Below are 24,887 nucleotides of genomic sequence, written 5' to 3'. Positions count from 1 at the left end.
AAGTATTCTGAAACCCTCACTTTTCTTGGCAGCGTGGCTGCAGTACCCTCTTGCAGGTCTCTGTGGGGTATGGAGGGTATAGCTGAGTTTGGCCCTGAGGTCGAGTATGGGTTGCAGGACATCTGGATATGTTCCCAGGTCCCAGCCTCCCTGCTAGCATAGAATAACTTGGTGTTATCTGACTTCTCAGTTTTGCCATTGTGATGGATGTCAAGTGATATCTTTTTTTTTTAAAGTGTACAATTTGATATTTTTTTCTTATTAGTAATGTATATATGGCAATCCCAATCTCCCAATTCACCCCCCCCCCCGACTTTCCCCACGTGGTGTCCATATGTTTGTTCTCTACATCTGTGTTTCTATTTCTGCCTTGCAAACTAGTTGATTTGTACCATTTTTCTAGATTCTGCATATATGTGTTAATATACGATATTTGTTTTTCTGACTCACTTCACTCTGTATGACAGTCTCTAGGTCCATCCATGTCTCTACAAATGTCCCAATTTCGTTCCTTTTTACAGCTGAGTAATATTCCATCGTATATATGTACCACATCTTCTCTATTCATTCATCTGTTGATGGACATTTAGGTTGCTTCCATGTCCTGGCTATTGTAAATAGTGCTGCAGTGAACATTGGGGTGCATGTGTCTTTTTGAATTATGGTGTTCCCTGGGTATATGCCCAGCAGTGGGATTGCTGGGTCATGTGGTAACTCTGTATTTAGTTTTTCAAGGAACCTCCATAGTGTTCTCCATAGTGGCTGTATCAATTTACATTCCCACCAGCAGTGCAAGAGCGTTCCCTTTTCTCCACACCCTCTCCAGCATTTACTGTTTGTAGATTTCCTGATGATGCCCACTCTAACCCGTGTGAGGAGATACCTCATTGTAGTTTTGATTTGCATGTCTCTAATAATTAGTGATGTTGATCCGCTTCTCATGTGCCTCTTGGCCATCCGTATGTCTTCCTTGGAGAAATGCCTATTTAGGTCTTCTGCCCATTTTTTGATTGGGTTGTTTTTTGATATTGAGCAGCATGAACTGTTCATATATTTTGGAGATTACTCCTTTGTTGATTCATTTGCAAATATTTTCTCCCATTCTGAGGGTTGTCTTTTCATCTTGCTTACAGTTTTCTTTGCTGTGCAGAAGCTTTTACGTTTCATTAGGTCCCAGCAAGTGATATCTTGATGGTATTTTTATTTTTATTTTTTGATTGATTGTGAGATGAAGCATCTGATGCCTTTTAGTTGATTTTTGGTCCCACAGATTTTGCTCTGTGGGTTGCTTGTTCTGATTTTTTTTTTTTCTCTCTCTCTGATTTGCAGGCATTCATTATTCATTCTAGATATTCATCCCTTATTGACTTTAGAAACTACCTATACTTCTCCCAAACTGTCAGCCTCCATTACAGAAATCTTTAATTTTGCTGTGGTCAGAGCCACCATTTTCCCCCTTAAGTTTATTTTTGAGCCCTGCTTAAGAAATCCCAAAGTCATAAAATATTCTGATATTTTCTAATACTAGCATTATAGGTGACCTAACTTCTATGTTATAGTGATTTTTCTAATAAGTAATAGTCATTTCTTATTAACTTTGATTGCTAGAGTTTGTTTAAAGTAAGAGATATGTTTGTTACTATTCCAGTTCCTTTTCTTTTTTCCTCTTAAGTGATTGATTTCAATTCCAATATGTAATGTTTCCCTAATGCATGAATATTTTGATGTTATTCAAGTTTCAAAAAGAAATATACTTGATAATAGATCTGGTCCCATAAGTATCAAAATGTTGGACATGTTAATGTAAAAACTTAATTTAGAAACTTACTTTCTTGGCATTTCCAGATGTTTCTTTGGCCCCTTGCTCAAGACAGGACTCAGAAGTTGGCCCATAAAAGGGCCAAGAAGGGTAGACCTGTACCAGCCAACGTAAGATCCTGACCTCAAGAAAGGCCATTTGCAAGCTCAGCCTGGGCAGCCGCTCTACCCCAAATCTCTGAGTCCCTCTCACTGCTGTTTTCCTCTGGGAGGAGCCTCAGCAGTGAGAGGAAGGAGGCGGCCCTGGCTGATGGGACCACATGCGGAGCACCGTGGGCTGTTGGTTCTGATGGTGCTGTTGGAGAATCCCTCTGTGCCAGGCATGGTGCCAGGTACCCATAGTCGTGAAGACAATCCTTCTTCTTATGGAGCTGTACCACATTCATGGGTTTTGTGTTAGGCATGGTGGTTTCAGAGACAGAACACCGCATAGAGTGTTACAAATGAGATGGCAGATATAAGCATGTCACGTGTGTCACAGAAAGTCACACTGTACAAGTGAGGGGAGTGCAAGCTTGCTGGGCCTTGCTGTCATGGAGGGTGGACCCCAAGGAAGATGGGATGGTAAGCTCTGACTCCAAGCATACAGGTGGCAGATGGGGCTAGAGAGGAGCAGGGAGTGAGTGCCAGGGCCTCCGCAGCCATGATCAGACCGTAGGAAGCTGAGTGAGTGCAAATTCTGTAGGGCTGCCCATCAGGAAGGGGAAAATGGACCTCTTGTGCACAAGCCGAGGCTGCTGACCAGAGGCTGAACATCTTTCTCCTTAGGGAAGCTGCAGATATACCTTCAAGGTTTTCAGCTGATTGAACCAGGCCCACCAGATTGTCTAGGACAGGCTCCCTTCCCTAAAGTCCACTGATTGAGAGCCTTCACCACATGTACAGACCCCTTCCCAGCAACACCTAGATTAGGGTTGGATTGAATAACTGGGGACTATGGCCTCACCCGCCATGGTAACGGATTGTATGTGTATGGAAGGGGTGGAGCCACATCCATAATGAGATATGGGTTTTCATCTCAGTGCTAACTTTAGCCTCTGGGTAGAGTCCCTACAGTGTGTCTGAGTCTGGACTGAATATGAAGTGCCATCCTCCCCTGATGAAGCCGCCCTGCGTAGGCGAGGCAGGTGTACCTTACAGCCTTGGATTTGGAGAGGAGCAGGTGACAAGGAGTTATGTTTGGAAGAAGCCAGCATGCTGAGTTCAGTAAGCAAGATGGTATCTGATTTGCTTGGAAGTTCACAGTAGTCCTGTACAAGCCCAACAGTGAGAACTTACTTCTCATTGTTACCTCTCTTGTTGTTTTACTGTTCTACATTGGAAACCACAGAAACAGTGGAGGTGGAAACCATGATTTTGACATCTCAGAAACATTTCTCTCCTCAATGAGCTGTTTTGGTAAATTGTGTGGCCAGAAGGTGGCGGTCTAGTAACAGGGGACCGGTGTTTGTTAGGAACCAGTGTCTAGAAGAACTTTCCAGAGACCAGAAAGGTTGAGGGCCTGGGGTGGCCAGGCCAGGACTGGGGGAGGAAGAGAGTCTCCTGGGCTTCAAGGGCTGGAAATGATGCAGGTGGCTAGATTCCACCTTAAAGAAGAGCAGTTTCAAATTGCTGTTTTCTTCTGCATAGTATCTTTAAAATAATCTTTTAAATTTTAGAATAGTTTCAGACTTGAAAAATAGTTGTGAGGATAGTACAGAGAGTTCCCATGTCTCCCACAGCCAGTTTTCCCTATTCTTGTCATCTTACATTAGTATCGTTCATTGTCACAACTTATGAGCCTATGTTGATACATCTTTATTCACTAACGTCCATATTTTATCCAGATTTCCTTATGTTTTACTGTTCCAGGATCCCACATGATATTTCGCAGTCTCATCTTGGACTCTTCTTGACTGTTACAGTTTCAGAGACTCTCCTTGTTTTGATGATCTTGACGGTCTTGAGTAGTAGTCAGCCTTTTGTAGACTGTCCCTTAGTAGGACTTTGTCTCATGGTGTCTCATGATCCACGGGGGTGATGGGTTTTGGGAGAAAGACCACAGAGCTTTCATCATATAAGAGCAAGGTCTGTACATAGCATTTTTAACGTTTTTTGGTACTGATTTTTGTTTTTGCTGTTTGCGAACTATCTTCTGAGAGGGGCCTTCTCTGACCACCCAGTTTAAGAGGACTAGTTTCCCATTCACTGACCCTATAGAAATCTTGCCCAGCACTTGCCCTCTGGTGCTGGTATGCTCTGGTTTGCTGTCCAGCTTCCCACACTGGGACATGTGCTCCAGAATCAGACCCAAGCCTGTCTTTTCTCACCTCATCCCCAGCACCCGGGACAGGCCCAGGTAATCAGAAGGCACATGCATCTCTGTGTAATGATAAATAAACTTCTGAGGCATTGAAGTCTCTGCACAGGGTCATTAATGTAAGACCATCTTTTAAGCAGTGCAGTTCTGACCCTGGGACACAGCACAATGCTGACCATCAGCAGACTCCATGTGGTCACCAGGATATGGGTATCAGGCTGACCACCAACACACCCCTCCATGTGGTCACTAGGACGCAAGCACTGCACTGACTTCAGACAGGCCCCATGTGGTTATTAGGACACAGTGACCCCTTGGCTGTCGACAGACCCCTAGAGAGCTGTTTGGCCCTCACTCATTTGATCCCTTCCAAGGACCCATTGTTCCAAGCTGTACACCATATAATTTTGTAAATTTGTAAAATAAGTTTTTAAAGTTGTAATCAATTGAGACTATCTCTTTCCATTTGTGCTTTCTCTCTGTTACACTCCCTGTTATATTGGGGACATGGGGCATTTTGTGTTTCTTTTTTTTTCTTTTTTTTTTCAATATTTGTGTTTGCTATTCTGATTTTATTTTTGTTTTCTTTATTTTATAAATTTTATTTTTTATTAATTCATTTATTTTTTAGCTGTGTTGGGTCTTCGTGCCGTGCACAGGCTTTCTCTAGCTGCAGCGAGCGGGGGCTACTTTTCATTGCGGTGCATGGGCTTCTCAGTGCGGTGGCTTCTCTTGTTGCAGAGCACGGGCCCTAGGCATGCAGGCTTCAGAAGCTGCAGCATATGGGCTCAGTAGTTGTGGTTCGCAGGCTCTAGAGTACAGGCTCAGCAGTTATGGTGCACGGGCTTAGTTTCTCTGTGGCATGTGGGATCTTCCCAAACCAGAGATTGAACCTGTGTCCCCTTCATTGGCAGGTGGATTCTTAACCACTGTGCCACCAGGGAAGTCCCATTGTGTTTTTTTCTGAAAGGGCTTCCCACCCGTTATGTAAGCTGCTGGATCCATCCCTGGGCAGAGTAGGCATTTTCCTGTGTCATCGATGGGGTGTTTGGGGCCCAGGGACAGGGAGAAAGATTTGCTCGTGGCTGGACAGGCTTGGAGTGGTTTCTCTGCTCCCAGGTCAGGCCCTGGTGGTGTTTGCTCTGAACTTGTAGTGAGATCAGGAGTCTGTGTCTGATGCACAAAGGAGACTGGCCTCCCAGTACTGCCCCTGCCAGCCCAGTGCTCGCTCAGGGTTCCCCTTAATGCTTCCTTGTTCTTGGAAAGTGGAATCATCTGTAAGTTCCTAAGTAGCTTGAACAGTTTGTGCTTATTTTGTTTAACTGAGATAACTAATAACTTTTGAGACAAAAACAGTATTATACTGAACTAAATGTTTTCAGAAGATATTTCAAAGCGTTGAAGTAACTGAGTCAGCAGTCCAGTTCTCAACACGGAGCTCTGGGGGTGGCCGTCACCAGATGTGACAGTGCAGGAGCACAGTACTGGGCACAGGTGTGAAGTAGACCTGGGTCTTGCTCTCAGAGAAGCCAGCTGGGGAGATCCCAGTTTGAAAAGATGCTGGAAAAGATAAATAGCAGTGCAGTGCCAAGCAGGTTACTGTCAAAGGTGTGTAAACTGAATGGTACCAGGACAGATGAAGGAAGATTGCTGCTAATGGAAGGGCTGAGTGGAGAAAATGTCTCCAAACTTGGGCTAGAGGACATCTGTCTGCATGACATATGCAGAGGGGGTGCTGGGGGGCAGGGACAGCATGCTGGGGTCAGGGTGCCAGGATGGCTAGAACAGGAGTCTGCAGGATCAGGAACAGACTAGGAAGGAGGGTACAGGCTGAGTGAGGAGTTTGCTTTCACCCATTAGGCCAGAGAACCACTGTTAACATAGACAAGTGATGTGCACTTTGCCATCACGTCACTGATGACATTTTAACGTCATGTATGTTAGTTGGTCTTTCCTTTAGGCTAATAATAACTAGTAGAACACGTCCTCTGTTGTCCAGTTTAGCTCTGATGGTGTTTTATTGCTAACTGTTCTAGAAAACTGCTTTTCATTATGTAACATCTTAGTGACATTTACATCATGTAAGACCAACCAACAGTGAGCTGTATGCTATGGAAAGTTCTGTGCTAATTAATAAGCCCTTACAATGTTAGAGAAGTGGCACTTTGGAGGTTCTAGAACACAGATTGTGAAGGCCCATCTGAGTGTATGGTGTGTACTAAGGTTTTTGTCTTGTGAAACTTCTTCGGACTTCCAAGGTGCATGTGAGGGTGTAGCAGGTCTGTGTAGGATGCACTTCTCACAGTGGTGCACAGTTAAAGGACAAGAAGACTCACATAGGGCCTCCTTCCCAGCGGAGGTGGGCCTGAGGAGGGCTTAGGCCTGCAGTGTGGAGTCCCTGGGTCTTGCCTCTGTGCAGGTTTTGCGTCACATCAACTGGTTCCTGAACTCACTCCATCCGGGCAAGACCTTTTCCTCTCTAGGATCCCAAGAAACATACTTTCTTGTCATGTCTTGATTGCTCAGCTAGGTAATCTCAGGGAGTATTAAATTTGTAAGAAAATTTTTAAGGAATAAGAATAAGGGCATGTTTGTGTACCTGTTGGAAGGTGGCTGGTCTCTCCCTTGGGAGGAGGGGCTTGTGCAATTGGTGTGTCCTGGAGTCACCAGCTGGGTTCCTGCTCTTCAGGCCCAGCAAGAGCTTTACTCCAAGACGGGCTTCCTTTGCTAACAATGCATTTATCAGCTGCTCCAGGCTGCTCTGATGAAAGGCAGCTCTGCTCACCGCCACTAGGATCCTAGGAAGGAAGTGGGGGTCCTGCTTTTGCCCTCCTATTCTGCTGAAGCAGAAAAAGCTGTTCAAAGGAGTTGGTGCTGGTATCCAGACTACTGCTTCTCAGCCCAGTATGCTTTCAGCGTTCCAGTATCCATAAATAAACATGGCTATATTGACATATCTGAGGTGGTCCGTATTATGGAGAAGAGCAGGCGACAGACTCTATGCTGTTATCAGGGCCTTACGGTGCCAGGGTTGCAGTTGGAGGCAGCTCTTTAAACAAAGGATTAACACTGTTTCTCGCCAAGCTGCCCTTCTGCTTCTTAGCGAGATTACCCAGGCGTAGATGTGTAAGTGGAAACACCCCTGAGCAATGCCTTGCCACGTGGGGCACTCTGGGCCCCCGCCCCCCGCCCCCAGCACAGCTCCACACTCAACTTTGCTTGACCCGACCAGCTGGCCATTTCATGTGCTCTCTAGAGTTTTGTGGGGGTAATCGGATGGTACTGCAGTTCATAGTAGTATATTTCATGTACATTTCACCAGGGTTCAACAAGTATTATGTTTCATGCTCCAAATCTGTAGTCTTCAAAACAAACCAAATAGCTCCTGAATTTAGAACTAGATCCCAAGTATTTACAGTGTTGCACACTCTGATCAGCATGGGGTAAGGGAGCAGCCCTGGACTGGGATAGAAGGCAAGGCTCAGGCAGGTCCCACATGTCCCACATTCAGTCAGCTCAGCAGAGGCTCGGAGAGGTGCACTCAGCACACTCACCGTTTCCGCAGGCACAGAGGCTCTGAACCAGTAGATGCCTGTGAAAACACTTAGTCAACCCAGAGAGCTCTGATGGCCTCAAACACCACTTTTTGTAAAGTCCTGAGTGCCTTTGCATTGTTCACACCTTCTAGAAGATGCCACTCTGTTTGACTTTCCATTTCAGCATCTGGGCCGGTGGACCGTGCCGTGCACTGTGAACCCTCCTCAGGGAGCCAGGAAGGCAGGCCATTTCAGCTGCAGACAAGCGAGCCGTTACTCTCCGAGGCGGACACCCAGGAACTGAGACAGGTAACGTGCATTCACAGTGTCATGTCCTGCCCTGCAGGCAGCTTTATTCTCTTTCTTAACTAAAAAAAACCTTCCACTGGTTTATGCTTGCCTGTCACCTGCACGGAAATGCTGGGATAGCCACCTGATTTGCTTAGCTCCCTGTGACTTGAGAACGGAGAGGAAGGGCAGTGCCCATTCTGAGCCCTTGCATGTCATGGCATGGAGACACACATAGCATTTCTGTGCACACGCAGTGCTCTTGGCAGCGCCATAGTCTCTGGCATACATGTAGGCTGTGTGCGCACAATGCGTGTGTACATGTGTGCAGCACCTGTATGTGTGTGTGCACCACTTGAGCATGTACATTCGAGGCGCTTGCTCTCAGGTGCTTAACACTGGTTCTTGAGGAGCTTGAGACCTTTTGTCCAGGAAATTGAAATTTAAACAGTATTTGATAGAAATGCTTTCAAGGTATCTTCCTATGTTAATGCTGGACAACACAGTGGCCTTTTCTTTTTCCCTTTTTAATAATTATGTAGCAGATACCTAGACATTGTATCATTTCATTCATAAATATTTCAGTATGTAGCTTTAAAAGATAAGAACTGTTTTAAAAAGTCAGCACAATCCCATACTCACCTTAGAAAAGTAAGGAGTAGGTTCTTAGGTATCACCAGGCATCAAGCCAGTGCTCAGGTTTCCCCAGTTACCTCATGTAGGAAACTGTGTTGCATCTCTGTTCTGATCAGGATCCTCATGAGGGCCATGTGTTGCATTTAGTGAAGTGCATTTAATGCATAGCTTCCCTCTGTCATCTTGTCTTTTTCCTTGGCAGTTTATTTGATGAAAAAACTAAATTGTTTGTCAAGATTTTACAGCTTGCATCTTCCTGACTTGGTTCCGCCCCCACCCCCCTCCCCCAGCAGGTGGTGAGCTGCCTGCTCTCTGCCCTGGTACTCCTGTAGGTCGGTTTGTAGCTCTAGAGGCTCCGTCAGGCTCCATTTCGGAGAGACTGTTTCATTGGTGGCACCCCACACTTTCATCAAGGCATACAAGAGACTGTATGTCTTTTAAACCTGTTTTTAATAATTTTATTCTATGTGTCATCATAAGCACAGCTCCTTTAAGCTCGGTGTTTTCTTTTTTGGGAAAAAAAGTGTTCATCTTCTGCTATGAGTTATTTTAAATATACGTTTGTCACTTTTTCCTTCTGATCTAGCTTAATCACTTTTAATAATGACACACAGACATGCTGCTTTCTCGCTGTAACTAACAATTTCTGCAGGTTACTACTAATCACTTCTTTTGATAGGCTTATTGACTCCAGAACACTACAGATCTTGTCTACCTTGGGGCTGGAGAAATCCTTGTACTATACAGACAAACTAACCTGTTCTCATGAAAGTGGGTAAGAGTGCACGTAGGCCTCAGGCTGGTAGGATCTGGGACCCTCCTCTTCCACCCGCCCACGAAGGTGTCTGTGGCTGAGATGAGCTCTTCTGTGTCTCACAGTTGTGTTGAGGCTGAAGCAAGAACACGGCTTTTTCATGGGAAATGTAGAAATTTTATCTCTTAATTCTAGTGGTGGCCATTTGTTTGAGAGGGCCCTTCTAATTTCACATAACCAATCTCTACTACCATGTACAATGTGCCCTTCCCCTAAAAGCTGTGATAGAATGGGAGAGGTCAGGATGAATGCACCAACAGCTATGAGTAGAATAAGATTCCTCAGTGGCCACTGATGTCACCACTCTTCCCCATGAAAGTGTGTGTCTCTGTGGTTGGTCCTGACTGTCATCAATAAGCCTTGGTGAGCCCTGTCTCCATCCATGCTGGGAACAGGAGATGCCATGGTCATGAATCAGGATGCTGGCTTCAGGGCAGAGGACGTGGTGATCCCTGAGCAGTTAGTCTGGGAGTACCCACAGGAGGGGCAGGGCTTTGCGCTGGTCAGCTGCCTCTCATTTTCCTTCCCTGAAGGGAGAACATAGTTTCATAAGAGATTGTCTTTTTGAGGTAAGACACATGTTTCATGTTTAGAGAAGAATTCTGAGCTGTGTAGTTGAGGCTTAAGCATAGGTAAGAATGAGTTAAATTTCTGGGGAAAACAAAAATGCAAGAAAATCTCCCTCCATTCATCTGTGGTTTCTGTTGCAGATGCTATTAAAGTCATTACGTGGAAATGGGTTTTGGGGACTTAAACTGCCATTGGGGTGCTAGAGAGAAGATCTGCCGTGATTTCCTCAGGGAGCAGCCGTGCTCAGGGCAGTGTGCCAGCTCCCTCTGTGCTGGGCCCCTGGAGCAGGCCCGTGGGCTGCAGTCAGGCCCCATCTGCTGCGTAGCTGTGGCTGTCCACCATCCGCTGTGGGAGGGCACGTGGTGGAGGAGGCTGGGAGAGGAATCAGAGTCCCTCGGATAGGTTTGGCAGAGTCCCTCAAATCATTTCCAATGTCTGATGTGCTAACCTTTCCTGCCTCAGAACTCCTGCTCTTTCGTGACTAAGTCTGTGGCTACCATATATTTGATACGACATTTGGAAGTGATAAAACGAAAAGCGGCGTGACTCTGCCCTGAGGACATTGCAATTTTACATGAAGTTTCTTCTTAACTTCTTAATCTTCACTTCTCTGTCTTGTCCTATATTTGATGTTTTTTCATCCTGCCTTCCTCTTTCACCAAGAAGGAATCAGAATGAAAAGCTGACCCAGGTCTGGTCTCATGGTTTATTAGGCTCTGCAACAGCCCTGGCACCGGGAACAGCAGTGAAGGAAGACTTGCACCGGATGCTCTCATCATTTCCCATAAAGAGGGCTGCACAGAGTGTGGATTCATGGCGGGTTTTTAGCTCCTAGTTTTGAACTTTCTGTTTGATTATATTCGGGCATTTAGTCTGTCTACAGTATGTGGTATCTTAATAAACAATAAATGCAAAACACAAAAATTAAAAACTGGGGTGATTCAGTTCAGTCAGAAAGTTCATTTACTGGAAAACTTAGCTAATCAGCTGGCATGAGGAGAAGAGTTTATTGAAAAGGCAGCCCTGCGGATGCCTGCGTTAGAGAGATGAGTGAGGCCCAGTGCTTTTGTCTCTGTGTTGCTTAGCAGAGCCAAGTTCCACATGTATCTGCACTGGCAATTCACTGGATCTTTCCTGAAATAATTCTAGGCCAGAAATGATGCTGTGGTTCTCTATTTGCTGTGAAACACTCTTAAGAAATTAATGTCCTTCTTATTTATATATATAAATGTATATATATGTAAATTCTGAATTTATGTATAAATTCTGAATCAGTGAATTATGTAGCCCTGGCTTCAGTGTTGGAGAAGACAGCAGATGTGGGTTTTCTTGGATAATTGTCAGAACAGAGTCACGAGATAATAAGCGAAGGGTGGTGTCCACGGTGCTTCGCGTCAGTTGTGGCAGTGGACTAGACTGCACTTCAGGAATGCAGGTTCCAGAACTGATACTTTTTAGGAACGACAGGGGATGGTGAAACTGGTAGACCCTCAAAAGTAGAAAGGCAAGGGCAATGCATGCCATCTATAGGACCGCTGGCCAGTGCTGGGAGGGCACGCAGACACCTTTGTTGGAGTGGGCTCTGTGGAAGGGCCTGGGGACAGACAGCTGGACATGTCCTCACATATCAGTACCTTCATGCCAGGCAAGGGAGTCTGGATTTTGTCCTGTAAGCAGTTTGGACTCATTGAAAGTTTTTTGAGCAAGGAGTGATGAGATAATTTCAGATTTTTACCCATTCTCCTCAGGTTCTCTTATTGTCCTCTGCTGCTTTCTGAATCTCTTTCAGACTGTATCATTTCATTCATTAGTTATGGGGCAAAGTTAGATGGTTAGTGTTTTTATTTATGGCTTTGATACCAGCCTGGGTATTAGCAATGAGCTAGGCTATTTATTTAAATATTTGTTACTCTAATTGTGAATTATTATTAAATGTTTCTGACATCATATCCTATGCCATTTCTAAATGTTAAATCATAAGAAGAGCCTTGATAACCAGGAAAAGGTGCCTAGTAACTTTTGACGTCCACACACAGTGGACATTTCAATAAGAGGTCTTATGTCCTTGGATGAGCCCTGGCCTAGGAACCTGGCATCCTGGTGCTGGTCTCAGCCCTGCCTGTTGGCTCTGTAGTCCTGGGAAGGCTGGCTGTCTCCCCTGGCCTCAGTCTCCACCTCTGAAAAGCAAGGGCACTGACTTGTAGGGTATTCTAGTACCTGCCGTCTAATGTAGAATGTACTGCAATGAAATGAAAGCTGAGTTACAGAAAAATGTCACGCCTCACTTTTAAATATTCGTTCATGGTTTTCCTGTCTCTTCTCTTGGTTAACTAGGTCACTGGTAACCATGAGCACTGCTTTGACAGACAGGGGACAGACACGTGGTGCTCCCACCCCTAGCCCAGCCCTGCCTGCTGTGGTTCCATGTGCCTCCCACTGCTGCCCTCTGTAATTGCCTGGGACAACCAGCTCTTCTCCACAGCAGCTCAGAACTCCCATTATGTTGGATGTGGTCACCACTCTAGCAGAGGCCCATATGTTGTCTGTGGCAGTGGTTGTTCAGAGTGGGAGGGCCTGTCAAAGCATGTGGCTGTGTGTCCTCTGCAGTTGACAGAGAAGGCTCATATGGGCACACTGAATCTCCCTAACATAGAGGCCGTGGTATAAACCTGAGCTGCAAGGAGTGGGTGTCTGCCCTTCGGGTCCAGATACCCATGAAGATGAATCTTGAGGATGTATTCTGTCCCTTCCACTGCCCCTGGGAACTGTGGAAAGGGAGGAAGCTGTCAGATAAAAAACTCTAAGATATTGTGCCAAGGACAGGATTCCAGCATCTCAGTGAACAACTTCTAGGGCAGCTGCTTGGCTGTGCAGAAGGTGGAATGCCAGGGGGCAAGAAACAGATGCTCAGGCATTTCAGCCGGGGGGAAGGAATGACTTGTTCCCCCTTTGGAACATTTTCCTGTGTTCTTGGTTAGCTTTTAAATGAACCTCAAGTCTTAAAATCAGGTGTTTGATTATATTGTTATTGAATGCCTGACTGTGGAAGGTTATATATATTATAAACATGTTTTTCATTGTGGTAAAGTATATAGAGTAAAATCTTGCCATTTTAACTGTTGTAAGTCTAAAATTTAATAGCATTGATTACATTCAAAATGTTGTGCAACCATCACCACTATCTGTTTTATTTCCAAAGTTCTTTTATCACCTCAGCGGAAACTCTGTTACTGTGAAGCAGTAACTCCACATTTCGCCTCCCTGCAGACCCTGGTAACCTCTAATCTCTCTGTCTCTATGAATTGGCCTATTCTAGGAACCTCCTGTAAGTGTAATCCTTTTGCGGCTGGCTTTTTTCACTTAGCGTAATGTTTTCAAGGCTGATCCATCTTGTAGCATGAATCGGTACTTATTTTCTTTTTTATAGGTTAATATTCTATTGTATGGAAAAAACATATTTTGTTTATCCATTCATCACTGATGGACACTTGGATTATTTCCACCTTTTGGCTGTTGTGAATGCTGTTACCAAGGACATTTATGCACGAGTATCTGAGTCCCTGCTTTAAGCTCTTTTGGACATATACCTAAGAGTGAAATTACTGTTATAGAATAATTCTGTGTTTAGCTTTTTGATGAGCTGCCAAATTATCTCCTTAGCAGCTATACCATTTTACATTCTCACCAGCAGTGTATGAGGATTCCAGTTTTTCCACATCCCTGCCAACACTTATTTTCTTTTTTGAAAATTTAAAAATTATTCTAACCATCAAATAGAATAGATAAGGAGGTAAGGGTTGGAGTTAAGGGTCCAGCTTCACTCTTTTGCATGTGGCTATCCAGTTGTCCTAGCACCACTTGCTGAACAGACTGTTCTTTCTCCATTGAATAGACTTGGCACCCTTGTCAAAAATCTGTTGATTTGAGGACTCTCTGTTCTATTCCATTAGTCTGTATATGTCTATGCTTATGCCAGTACTAAGCTGTTTTTATTACTATAATTTTGGTTTCTATTATTACAACTAAGGTTTAAAACTGGGAAGTGTGAGTTCAGTTTCATTCTTCTTTTTCAACTTGTTTTGACTGTTTAGGGCCCCTTGCAATTCTATATGAATTTGAGGGTTAGCTTTTCCATTTCCGGGGAGGGTGCTGTTGGAAATTTGAGAAGGATTACTTTGAATCTGTATATCACTTTGAGGAGTATTGCCCTCTTGCCAATATTGTCTTTTTTCAGTCCAGGAACACAAGGTGTCTTTTATTTATTTAGGTAATCATGATTTATAATTTTTAGTCTTTTATCTCCATGGTTAAATTTATTCCTAGGTATTTTATTCTTTTGGGTGCTATTATAAATGAGATTATTTTCTTAATTTCTTTTTCTGATTCTTCATTGCTGCTGTATAGAAACACAACTGATTTTTGTGTGTTGATCTTGTATCCTGTAACTTTGCTAAATTTGTTAATTAGTTCTTCTAGCTTTCTTGTGGATTCTTTGGGATATTCTATATATAGGATCAAGCCATATGAAAATAGAGATAGTTTTACTTCTTCTTTTCCAGTTTGGATGCCTTTTATTTCTTTTTCTTGCCTACTTGCTCTGTCTAGGATTTCCAGTGCCTAGCAGTACTGTGTAGCAGTGGTGAAAGTAGGCATTCTTGTCTTTTCCTGATCTTAGGAGGAGGGCTTTCAGTCTTTCCGCATTGAGTATCCTATTAGTTGAATTTTTCATAAGTGCCTCTTTTCTTAAGTATTTTAAATTTTTACTTTATTACAGGCTTTTCTGTTTCTAATCATTACATATGTTTTCAACATTTCATTTATCTGCTCCATTGTATTCCATTTATATTTCATTATGATTCCCATCTGTCTATCATATCTTCAAGTCATGTCTACTAGTTTCTTTTTTTTTAATTTTATTTTATATTGGAGCATAGTTAACAATGTTGTGTTAGTCTCAGGTGTATAGCAAAGTGATTCAATTATACATATACATGTATCTACTCTTTTTCAAATTCATTTCCCATTTAGCTTCTTACAGAATATTGAGCAGAGTTCCCTGTGCTATACAGTGGGTCCTTGTTGGTTATCTACTGTACATGTTGGTTATCTATTGTACATTTGAAGCCCAAACTCCCAGTCTATCCCGCCCCCCCCACCCCCCCAGTAACCATGAGTTCATTCTTTAAGTCTGTGAGTCTGTTTCTAAGTCTTTAAGTCTGTAAGTGTGTTTCTGTTTTGTAAATAAGTTCATTTGTATCATTTTGGGAGGGGGTTTGCATATAAGTGATATCATATGATATTTCTCTTTTTCTGTCTGACTTACTTCATTTAGTATGATAATCTCCAGGTTCATCTGTGTTTCTGCAAATGGCATTATTTCATTCTTTTCAATGGCTGAGTAATATTTCATTGTATATATGTACCCCATCTTTATCCCTCTGTTGATGGACATTTAGGTTGCTTCCATGTCCAGGCTATTGTAATGCTGCAGTGAACATTAGGGTGCATGTGTCTTTTCGAATTATGGTTTTCTCTGGATATATGCTCAGGGGTGTGATTGCTGGATCATATGGTAGTTCTATTTTTAGTTTTTTAAGGAACCTCCATACTGTTCTCCATAATGGCTGTACCAATTTACATTCCCACCAACAGTGTAGGAGGGTTCCCGTTGCTCCATACCCTCTCTAGCATTTATTGTTCATAGATTTATTTTTTTAGCTCTTTTTTGGAATATAATTGCTTTACACTGTTGTGCCAGTTTCTGCTGTACAACAAAGTGAATCAGCTGTATTTATACATATGTCCCCATGTCCCCTCCTTCCTGCAACTCCTTCCCACCCTCCTTATCCCAGCCTTCTACTTCATTACCAATCATTGAGTTGATCTCCCTATGTTATGTTGCAGCTTTCCACTAGCTATCTGTTTTACATTTGGTAGTGCATATATGTCAGTGCTACTCTTTCACTTCGTCCCAGCTTCCCCTTTGTCCCCTCCCCCCACCCTGGTGTCAAGTCCATTCTCTATATCTGCATCTTTAGTCTTGCCCTGCCACTGAGTTCATCAGTACCATTTTTTTAGATTCCATATATATGTATTAGCATATGATATTTGTTTTTCTCTTTCTGGCTTACTTCACTCTGTATGACAGACTCTAGGTCCATCCACCTCACTGCAAATAACCCAGTTTCATTCCTTTTAATGGTTGAATAATATTCCACCGAATATATGTGCCACATCTTCTTTATCAATTCATCTCTTGATGGGCCTTTAGATTGCTTCCAAGATTTTTTGATGATGGCCATTCTAACCGGTGTGAGATACCTCATTGTAGTTTTGATTTGCATTTCTCTAATAATTAGTGATGTTGAGCATCTTTTCATGTCCTTTTTTTGCCATCTGTATGTCTTCTTTGGAAAAATGTCTATCTAGGTCTTCTGTCCATTTTTTGATTGGGTTGTTTGTTTTTTTGATATTGAGCTGCATGAACTGTTTGTAAATTTTGCAGACTAATCCCTTGTTGGTCACATTATTTGCAAATATTTTCTCCCATTCTGTGGCTTTTTTCATTTTGTCTATGGTTTCCTTTGTTTGTGCAAAAACTTTTGAGTTTAACTAGGTCTCATTTGTTTATTTTTTCTTTTATTTTCATTATTCTAGGAGACAGCTTGAAAGAGATATTGCTGCAATTTATTTCAAAGAGTGTTCTGCCTGTGTTTTCCAAGTTTATTTTTGTGTATGGTGTTAAAAGAATATTCTAATTTCATTTTTCTTCACGTAGCTGACCAGTTTTCCTAGCACCAGTTATTGAAGAGATTGTCTTTCCTTCATTGTATAGTCTTATTTCCTTTGTTGTAGATTAATTGACTATAGGTGCGTGGGTTCATTTCTGAGCTTTCTATCCTGTTCCATTTCTGTTTTTGTGCCAGCACCATACTATTTTGATGACTGTTGCTTTGTAGTATAGTCTGAAGTCAGGGAGCTTGGTTCCTGCAGCTCCATTTTTTCTTTCTCAGGATAGCTTTGGCTATTCATGGTCTTTTGTGTCTCCATACAAATTTTAAGATTTTTTGTGTTCTAGTTCTGTGAAAAATGCCATTGGTAATTTGACAGGGATTACATTGAATCTGCAGGTTGCCTGGGGTAGTGTAGTCATTTTGACAATATTGATTCTTCCAATCGAAGAACATGGTGTATCTTTCTGTCTATTTGTATCATCTTCAGTTTCTCTCATCAGCATCATATAATTTTCAGAGTACAGGTATTTTGTCTCAGATAGGTTTATTCCTAGGTATTTTATTCTTTTTGATGCAATGGCAAATGGGATTGTTTCCTTAATTTATCTTTCTGATCTTTTGTTGTTAGTATATAGGAATGCAAAAGATTTCTGTGTATTAATTTTGTATCCTGAAACTTTACCAAATTTATTGATGAGCTCTAGTAGTTTTCTGGTAGCTCTTTAGGATTTGATATGTATAGTGTCATGTCATCTGCAAACAGTGACAGTTTTGCTCTTCTTTTCTAATTTGGATTCCTTTTGTTTGTTTTTCTTCTCTGATTGCTGTGTCTGGGACTTCCAAAACTACATTGAATAAAAGTGGCGAGAGTGGACGTCTTTTGTCTTGTTCCTGATCTTAGAGGAAATGCTTTCAGCTTTTCACTGTTGTGTATGATGGGTGTGGGTTTGTCATATATGAGCTTTATTATGTTAAGGTATGTTCTCTCTGTGCCTACTTTATGGAGAGTTTTTATCATGAATAGGTGTTGAATTTTGTCAGAAGCTTTTTCTGCATCTATTAAGATGATCATATGGTTTTTATTCTTCAGTTTGTTGATGTGGTTTATCACATTGATTGATTTGCTGTAGTGAAAAATCCTTGCATTCCTGGGATAAATCCCACTTGACCATGGTGTATGATCCTTTTAATGTGCTGTTGGATTCAGTTTGCTAGTATTTTGTTGAGGATTTTTAGGTCTATGTTCATTAGTGATATTGGCCTGTAATTTTCCTTTTTTGTGGTATCTTTGTCTGCTTTTGGTATCAGGGTAATGATGGCCTCATAGAATTAGTTTGGGAGTATTCCTTCCTCTACAGTTTTTTGGAATGGTTTCAGAAGGATAGATTAGGTGCCTTTTATCATGTTGAATAAGTTCTCTTCTAATCCTAGTTTTCTGAGTTTTTTTTTTTGAATAGTTCTTTTTTTTTTTTTTTTTGGGGGGGGGGGTACACCAAGTTCAATCATCTGTTTTTATACACATATCCCCGTATTCCCTCCCTTCCTTGACTCCCCCCTCCTCGAGTCCCCCCCGCCCTCCCCGCCCCAGTCCTCTAAGGCATCTTCCATCCTCGAGTTGGACTCCCTTTGTTATACAACAACTTCCCACTGACTATCTATTTTGCAGTTGGTAGTATATCTGTGTCTGTGCTACTCTCTCGCTTCGTCTCAGTTTCCCCTTCACCCCCCGCCCCCTCCCATACCTCGAGTTCTCCAGTCCATTCTCTGCATCTGCGTCCTTGTTCTTGTCACTGAGTTCATCAGTACCATTTTTAGATTCCGTATATGTGAGTTAGCATACAATATTTGTCCTTCTCTTTCTGACTTACTTCACTCTGTATGACAGATTATAATTCTATCCACCTCATTACATATAGCTCCATCTCATCCCTTTTTATAGCTGAGTAATATTCCATTGTGTATATATGCCACATCTTCTGTATCCATTCATTTGTTGATGGGCATTTAGGTTGCTTCCATGTCCTGGCTATTGTAAAGAGTGCTGCAATAAACATTATGGTACAAGTTTCTTTTGGGATTATGGTTTTCTTTGGGTATATGCTCAGGAGTGGGATTACTGGATCATATGGTAGTTCTATTTGTAGTTTTTTAAGGAACCTCCAAATTGTTTTCCATAGTGGCTGTACCAACTTACAGTCCCACCAACAGTGCAGGAGAGTTCCCTTTTCTCCACACCCTCTCCAACATTTGTTGTTTCCAGACTTTGTGATGATGGCCATTCTGATTGGTGTGAGGTGATACCTCATTGTGGCTTTGACTTGCATTTCTCTGATGATTAGTGATGTTGAGCATCTTTTCATGTGTTTGTTGGCCATCTGAATGTCTTCTTTGGAGAAATGTCTATTTAGGTCTTCTGCCCATTTGTGGATTGGTTTATTTGCTTTTTTGGTATGAAGCTTCATGAGCTGCTTGTATATTTTGGAGGTTAATCCTTTGTCTGTTGTTTCATAGGCAATTATTTTTTCCCATTCTGAGGATTGCCTTTTAGTCTTGTTTATGGTTTCTTTCGCTGTGCAAAATCTTTTAAGTTTCATGAGGTCCCATTTGTTTATTCTTGATTTTATTTCCATGATTCTAGGAGGTGGGTCAAAAAGGATGTTGCTTTGATGGATGTCAAAGAGTGTTCTGCCTATGTTTTCCTCTAGGAGTTTTATAGTGTCTGGCCTTACATGTAGGTCTTTAATCCATTTGGAGTTTATTTTTGTGTATGGTGTTAGGAAGTGTTCTAATTTCATTCTTTTACATGTTGCTGTCCAATTTTCCCAGCAGCACTTCTTGAAGAGGCTGTCTTTTTTCCATTGTATATTCTTGCCTCCTTTGTCAAAGATAAGGTGCCCATATGTGTTTGGGCTTACCTCTGAGTTCTCTATTCTATTCCATTGATCTTCCTTTCTGTTTTTGTGCCAGTACCATACTGTCTTGATCACTATGGCCTTGTAGTATAGTTTGAAGTCAGGAAGCCTGATTCCACCAACTCCATTTTTCCTTCTCAAGATTGCTTTGGCTATTCGGGGTCTTTTGCGTTTCCATACAAATCGTAAGATTTCTTGCTCTAGTTCTGTGAGAAATGCCATTGGTAATTTGATCGGGATTGCATTGAATCTGTAAATTGCTTTGTGTAGTACAGTCATTTTCACGATGTTGATTCTTCCAATCCAGGAACATGGTATGTCCCTCCATCTGTTTGTGTCGTCTTTGATTTCTTTCATCAATGTCTTAAAGTTTTCTGCATACAGATCTTTTGCCTCCTTAGGCAGGTTTATTCTAGGTATTTTATTCTTTTTGTTGCAATGGTGAATGGGAGAGTTTCCTTAATTTCTCTTTCTGTTCTTTCATTGTTAGTGTATAGGAATGCAAGAGATTTCTGTGCATTAATTTTGTATCCTGCTACTTTACTAAACTCATCAATGAGTGCTAGCAGTTTTCTGGTAGTCTTTAGGGTTTTCTATATATAATATCATGTCATCTGCAAAGAGTGACAATTTTACTTCTTCTTTTCCAATTTGGATTCCTTTTATTTCTTTTTCTTCTCTGATTGCTGTGGCTAAAACTTCCAAAACTACGTTGAATAATAGTGGTGAGAGTGGACACCCTTGTCTTGTTCCTGTTCTTAGAGGGAATTCTTCCAGTTTTTCCCCATTGAGAATGATGTTGGCTTTTGGTTTTTCATATATGGCTTTTATTATGTTGAGGTAATTTCCTTGTATGCCCATTTTCTGGAGAGCTTTTATCATAAATGGATGTTGAATTTTGTCAAAAGCTTTTTCTGCATCTATTGAGATGATCATATGGTTTTTATCCTTCAATTTGTTGATATGATGTATCATGTTAATTGATTTGCGTATATTGAAAAATCCTTGCATCCCAGGGATAAACCCCACTTGATCATGGTGTATGATTTTTTTAATGTGCTGTTGCAGTCTGTTAGCTAGTATTTTGTTGAGGATTTTTGCATCTATATTCATCAGTGATATTGGTCTGTAGTTTTCTTTTTTTGTGACATCTTTGCCTGGTTTTGGTATCAGGGTGATGGTAGCCTCGTAGAATGAGTTTGGGAGTGTTCCACCTTCTGCAGTATTTTGGAAGAGTTTGAGAAGGATAGGTGTTAGCTCTTCTCGAAATGTTTGATAGAATTCGCCCGTGAACCCATCTGGTCCTGGGCTTTTGTTTGTTGTGAGATTTTTAATCACTGCCTCAATTTCCGTACTTGTGATTGGTCTGTTCATGGTTTCTATTTCTTCCTGGTTCAGTCTTGGAAGATTGTATTTTTCTAAGAATGTATCCATTTCCTGGTTATCCAATTGATTGGCATATAGTTGCTTGTAGTAGTCTCTCATGATGTTTTGTATTTCTGAGGTGTCCATAGTTACTTCTCCTTTTTCATTTCTAATTCTGTTGATTTACATCTTCTCCCTTTTTTTCTTGATGAGTCTGGCTAATGGTTTATCAATTTTGTTAATCTTCTCAAAGAACCAGCTTTTAGTTTCATTTATTTTTGCTATGGTTTCCTTCCTTTCTTTTTCGTTTATTTCTGCTCTGATCTTTATGATTTCTTTCCTTCTGCTCACTTTGGGGTTTCTTTGTTCTTCTTTCTCTAGTTGTTTTAGGTGTAAGGTTAGGTTGTTTATTCGGTAATTTTCTTGTTCCTTAAGGTAGGACTGTATTGCTATAAACTTCCCTCTTAGAACTGCTTTTGCTGCGTCCCATAGGTTTTAGGTTGTTGTGTTTTCATTGTCATTTGTTTCTAGATATTTTTTGATTTCCTCTTTGATTTCTTTAGTGATTCCTTGGTCGTTTAAGAGTGAATTGTTTAGCCTCCATGTGTTTGTATTTTTTGCGGTTTTTTTCCTGTAATTGATATCTAGTCTCATGGTGTTGTGGTCTGAGAAGATGCTTGATATGATTTCAATTTTCTTGAATTTGCTGAGGTTTGATTTGTGACCCAAGATGTGATCTATCCTGGAAAATGTTCCGTGTGCACTTGAGAAGAAAGTGTAGTCTGTCGTTTTTGGATGGAATGTCCTATAAATATCAATTAAGTCGAGATGGTCTAATGTGTCATTTAAAGCTTGTGTGTCTTTATTTTCTGTTTGGATGATCTGTCCATTGATGTAAGTGGGGTGTTCAAGTCTCCCACTATTATTGTGTTCCTGTCGATGTCCCCTTTTATAGCTGTTAGCATTTGCCTTATGTATTGAGGTGCTCCTATGTTGGGAGCATAGATATTTACCATTGTGATATGTTCTTCTTGAATGGATCCCTTGATCATTATGTAGTGTCCTTCCTTGTCTCTTGTAATAGTCTTTACTTTCAAGTCTAATTTGTCTGATATGAGTATTGCTACTCCAGCTTTCTTTTGACTTCCATTTGCATGGAATATCTTTTTCCATCCCTTTACTTTCAGTCTATATGTATCCCTTGGTCTGAAGTGGGTTTCTTGTAGGCAGCATATAGAAGGGTCTTGTTTTTGTATCCATTCAGCTAATCTGTGTCTTTTGGTTGGAGCATTTAATCCATTTACATTTAAGGTGATTATTGACATGTGTGTTCCAATTACCATTTTCTGAATTGTTTTGGGTTTGTATTTGTAGGTGTTTTCCTTTTCTTGTGTTTCCTACTTAGAGAAGTTCCTTTAGCACTTGTTGTAAGGCTGGTTTGGTGGTGCTGAATTCTCTTAACTTTTGCTTGTCTGGAAAGCTTTTGATTTCTCCCTCAAATCTGAATGAGATTCTTGCTGGGTAGAGTATTCTTGGCTGTAGGTTTCTCTCTTTCAGGACTTTCAGTATATCCTGCCACTCCCTTCTGGCCTGCAGAGTTTCTGTAGAAAGGTCAGCTGTTATCCTTATGGGTTTTCCCTTATATGTTATTTGTTGCTTTTCTCTTGCTGCTTTTAATATTTTTTCTTTGTGTTTAATTGTCATTAGTTTGATTAATATGTGTCTTGGTGTATTTTTCCTTGGGTTTATTCTGTATGGGACTCTCTGTGCTTCTTGGACTTGGTTAATTATTTCCTTTCCCATATTGGGGAAGTTTTCCACTATAACCTCTTCAAATATTTCCTCAGACCCTTTCTTGTTTTCTTCTTCTTCTGGGATGCCTATAATTCGAATGTTGGTACACTTAATGTTATCACTGAGGTCTCTGAGACTATCTTCTATTCTTTTTATTCTTTTTTCTTTTTCCTGCTCTGTGGCGTTTATTTCCCCCATTCTATCTTCCAACTCACTTATTCGTTCTTCTGCCTCAGTCATTCTGCTGGTTATAGCATCTAGAGTATTTTTAATTTCAGTTATTTTGTTATCCATTGCTGTTTGTTTTTCTGAGTTCTTATGAACTGTTTCTTGTACTTTCTCTATTTTGTTATTGAGATTTTGTATCATTTTTACTATCATTACTCTAAATTCTTTTTCAGGCATTTTTCCTGTTTCCTCCTCATTTATTTGGTCTTGTGGGTTTTTTTCCTGCTCCTTTGCCTGCATGGTGTTTCTTTGTTTCCTCATGGTTGTCCAAACTTTTGGGGTTGCTTGTCCTGGCGATAGAGGTGTTTATAGAAGACGGTCCAAGCCTCAGACTAATGTCCAAGTATTGGATTAAACAAATATTAAGTCTAGGAAACACATACATGTATAAGACACACAATTACTTAACCCATTAGGATATAAGGCTCTAAAAAGACCTGACAGAACCCCAGTGTGCTATCAGATATTCAAAGAGAAACCCAACAGAAATTGACAACTGAAACAGAACAAATCAGAGACAAAAGCAAAAGCGAACAAACAAAGAAATAACACCTTACACATAGAAACATTAATCCAGGGAGATATTGTAAGCTAGGATCAAATATAGAAAAGAGCCAGAGTACCACCAGAGAGAATGGAGATTCTCAGAATGTAATTAGACAACTGTACTAAGAACTAAGGTAAAGACAAAAGCCTGATATTAAATACCAAGGCAGTGCATCATCTGGAGAATAGAGCAAGGAGTCTGAGCAGACCGATAGTGTTGCTTATAAGTATGTTAAGATAAAATAAACTTAAAAAGGCTGGAAGAAAGGGGAACAGAAGAGCGTAATGTGGTTGAAAATATGCAAATAACAAGAAAGGAATAGAAATGTATAAAAGATAGGGATGAAAGGAAAGTATGAGAGATATATTGTCCATACTACCAAAAACTTAGCTAGATATAGAAGTATATAAAAAGCCAAAAAAAAAAAAAAAGAATAAAAAATATCATTAAAAAATTATGTTAGGACTTCCTAGGTGGCGCAGTGGTAGAGAATCCGCCTGCCAATGCAGGGGACACGGGTTCGAGCCCTGGTCTGGGAAGATTCCACATGCCATGGAGCAACTAAGCCCGTGCACCACAACTATGAAGAAAAAAAATAAATAATCCTCTTAAAAAAAAAAAAAATTATGTTATAAAACTTGTAGATCCCTTAGGGCTAAGATCGTATTTAATAAAGGAAAAAAAAAAAAAAGAGAGAGAGAGAGAGAGAAAAAAAAAAAAAGAATCCAGAACTGATCCCAGAATGGACCAGTTCAATAGGTATTGATACTACTATTTCTGTTTCCTTAGTGTCTCAGCTGTAAGTGTCCTTCTCCTTGCCTTAGGTTTTTTTGCATTATTCTGTGACCAGCAGAGGTTCCTTTATTGTTTGTCTGTAAGCGTCGGTGTGTGGGGAGGGAGAGGGTACAATAGTGGCTCCTTCTCCTGGGAGTGAGTGAGCAGTGGCGCACTGTTGTTTCAGTCGGGCTTGGAGGTGCCTGTTGCAGAGGAACGCCGGTGGCTCAGGTGTAAACAGAAAGTCTTAGAGTTGGGCCTCTCTCGGGTTTTTTTTGTTGTTGTTGCTGTTGTTGTTGTTGTTTTTTCTCTTGGCAGCCTCCCTGCTGCTGGTGTTGCAAGGGGTTTTAATCTAGCCCCGCCCAAGTGCCTGAGGGTGCTTGTTATCCCTGAGTGCCTTAGGTGGCCCATGGGCATCTCTCCACTGCCTGTTGCAGAGGCGTGGAAAGAGAGAGAGAGGCTATGCGCGCGGCTCCTCCCCCCCGCCCGTGAGCCTGCAGCCTCCAGCCGCCATCATGGCCGGGCGGCTCTCAGGGGCAGGCACTCCTCTCCGCGGACCTCCTCCCTCCTGT

The 24,887-nt window shown here is 41.5% G+C and overlaps 1 protein-coding gene across 12 annotated transcripts in view; it reads left to right on the top strand.

Moving 5' to 3' along the window:
- SNAP47 (synaptosome associated protein 47) overlaps nucleotides 1-24,887 on the top strand; it is a 102,227-nt gene that overhangs the window by 50,198 nt on the left and 27,142 nt on the right. For 9 of the 12 annotated variants that reach the window (XR_009049152.1, XR_009049153.1, XR_009049154.1 and 6 more), the window contains exon 4: nucleotides 7,838-7,962. The exons of 2 other annotated variants lie outside the window; for them this stretch is intronic. Coding sequence is in view for 5 of the 10 variants with exons in the window: in XM_057708587.1 (XP_057564570.1) it covers nucleotides 7,838-7,962 (125 nt within the window). In the remaining 5 variants the exon portion in view is untranslated. Of the gene's footprint in view, nucleotides 1-7,837; nucleotides 7,963-10,674; nucleotides 10,722-24,887 lie in introns of those variants that run through there. One more of the 12 variants, XM_057708588.1, reaches the window with a different exon arrangement.

Source organism: Hippopotamus amphibius, chromosome 15 (genome assembly GCF_030028045.1).
Source record: "Hippopotamus amphibius kiboko isolate mHipAmp2 chromosome 15, mHipAmp2.hap2, whole genome shotgun sequence".
NCBI lineage: Eukaryota > Metazoa > Chordata > Mammalia > Artiodactyla > Hippopotamidae > Hippopotamus > Hippopotamus amphibius.
Note: the sequence above shows the minus strand (reverse complement) of the source record. Positions and strands in the feature narration are given on the sequence as shown.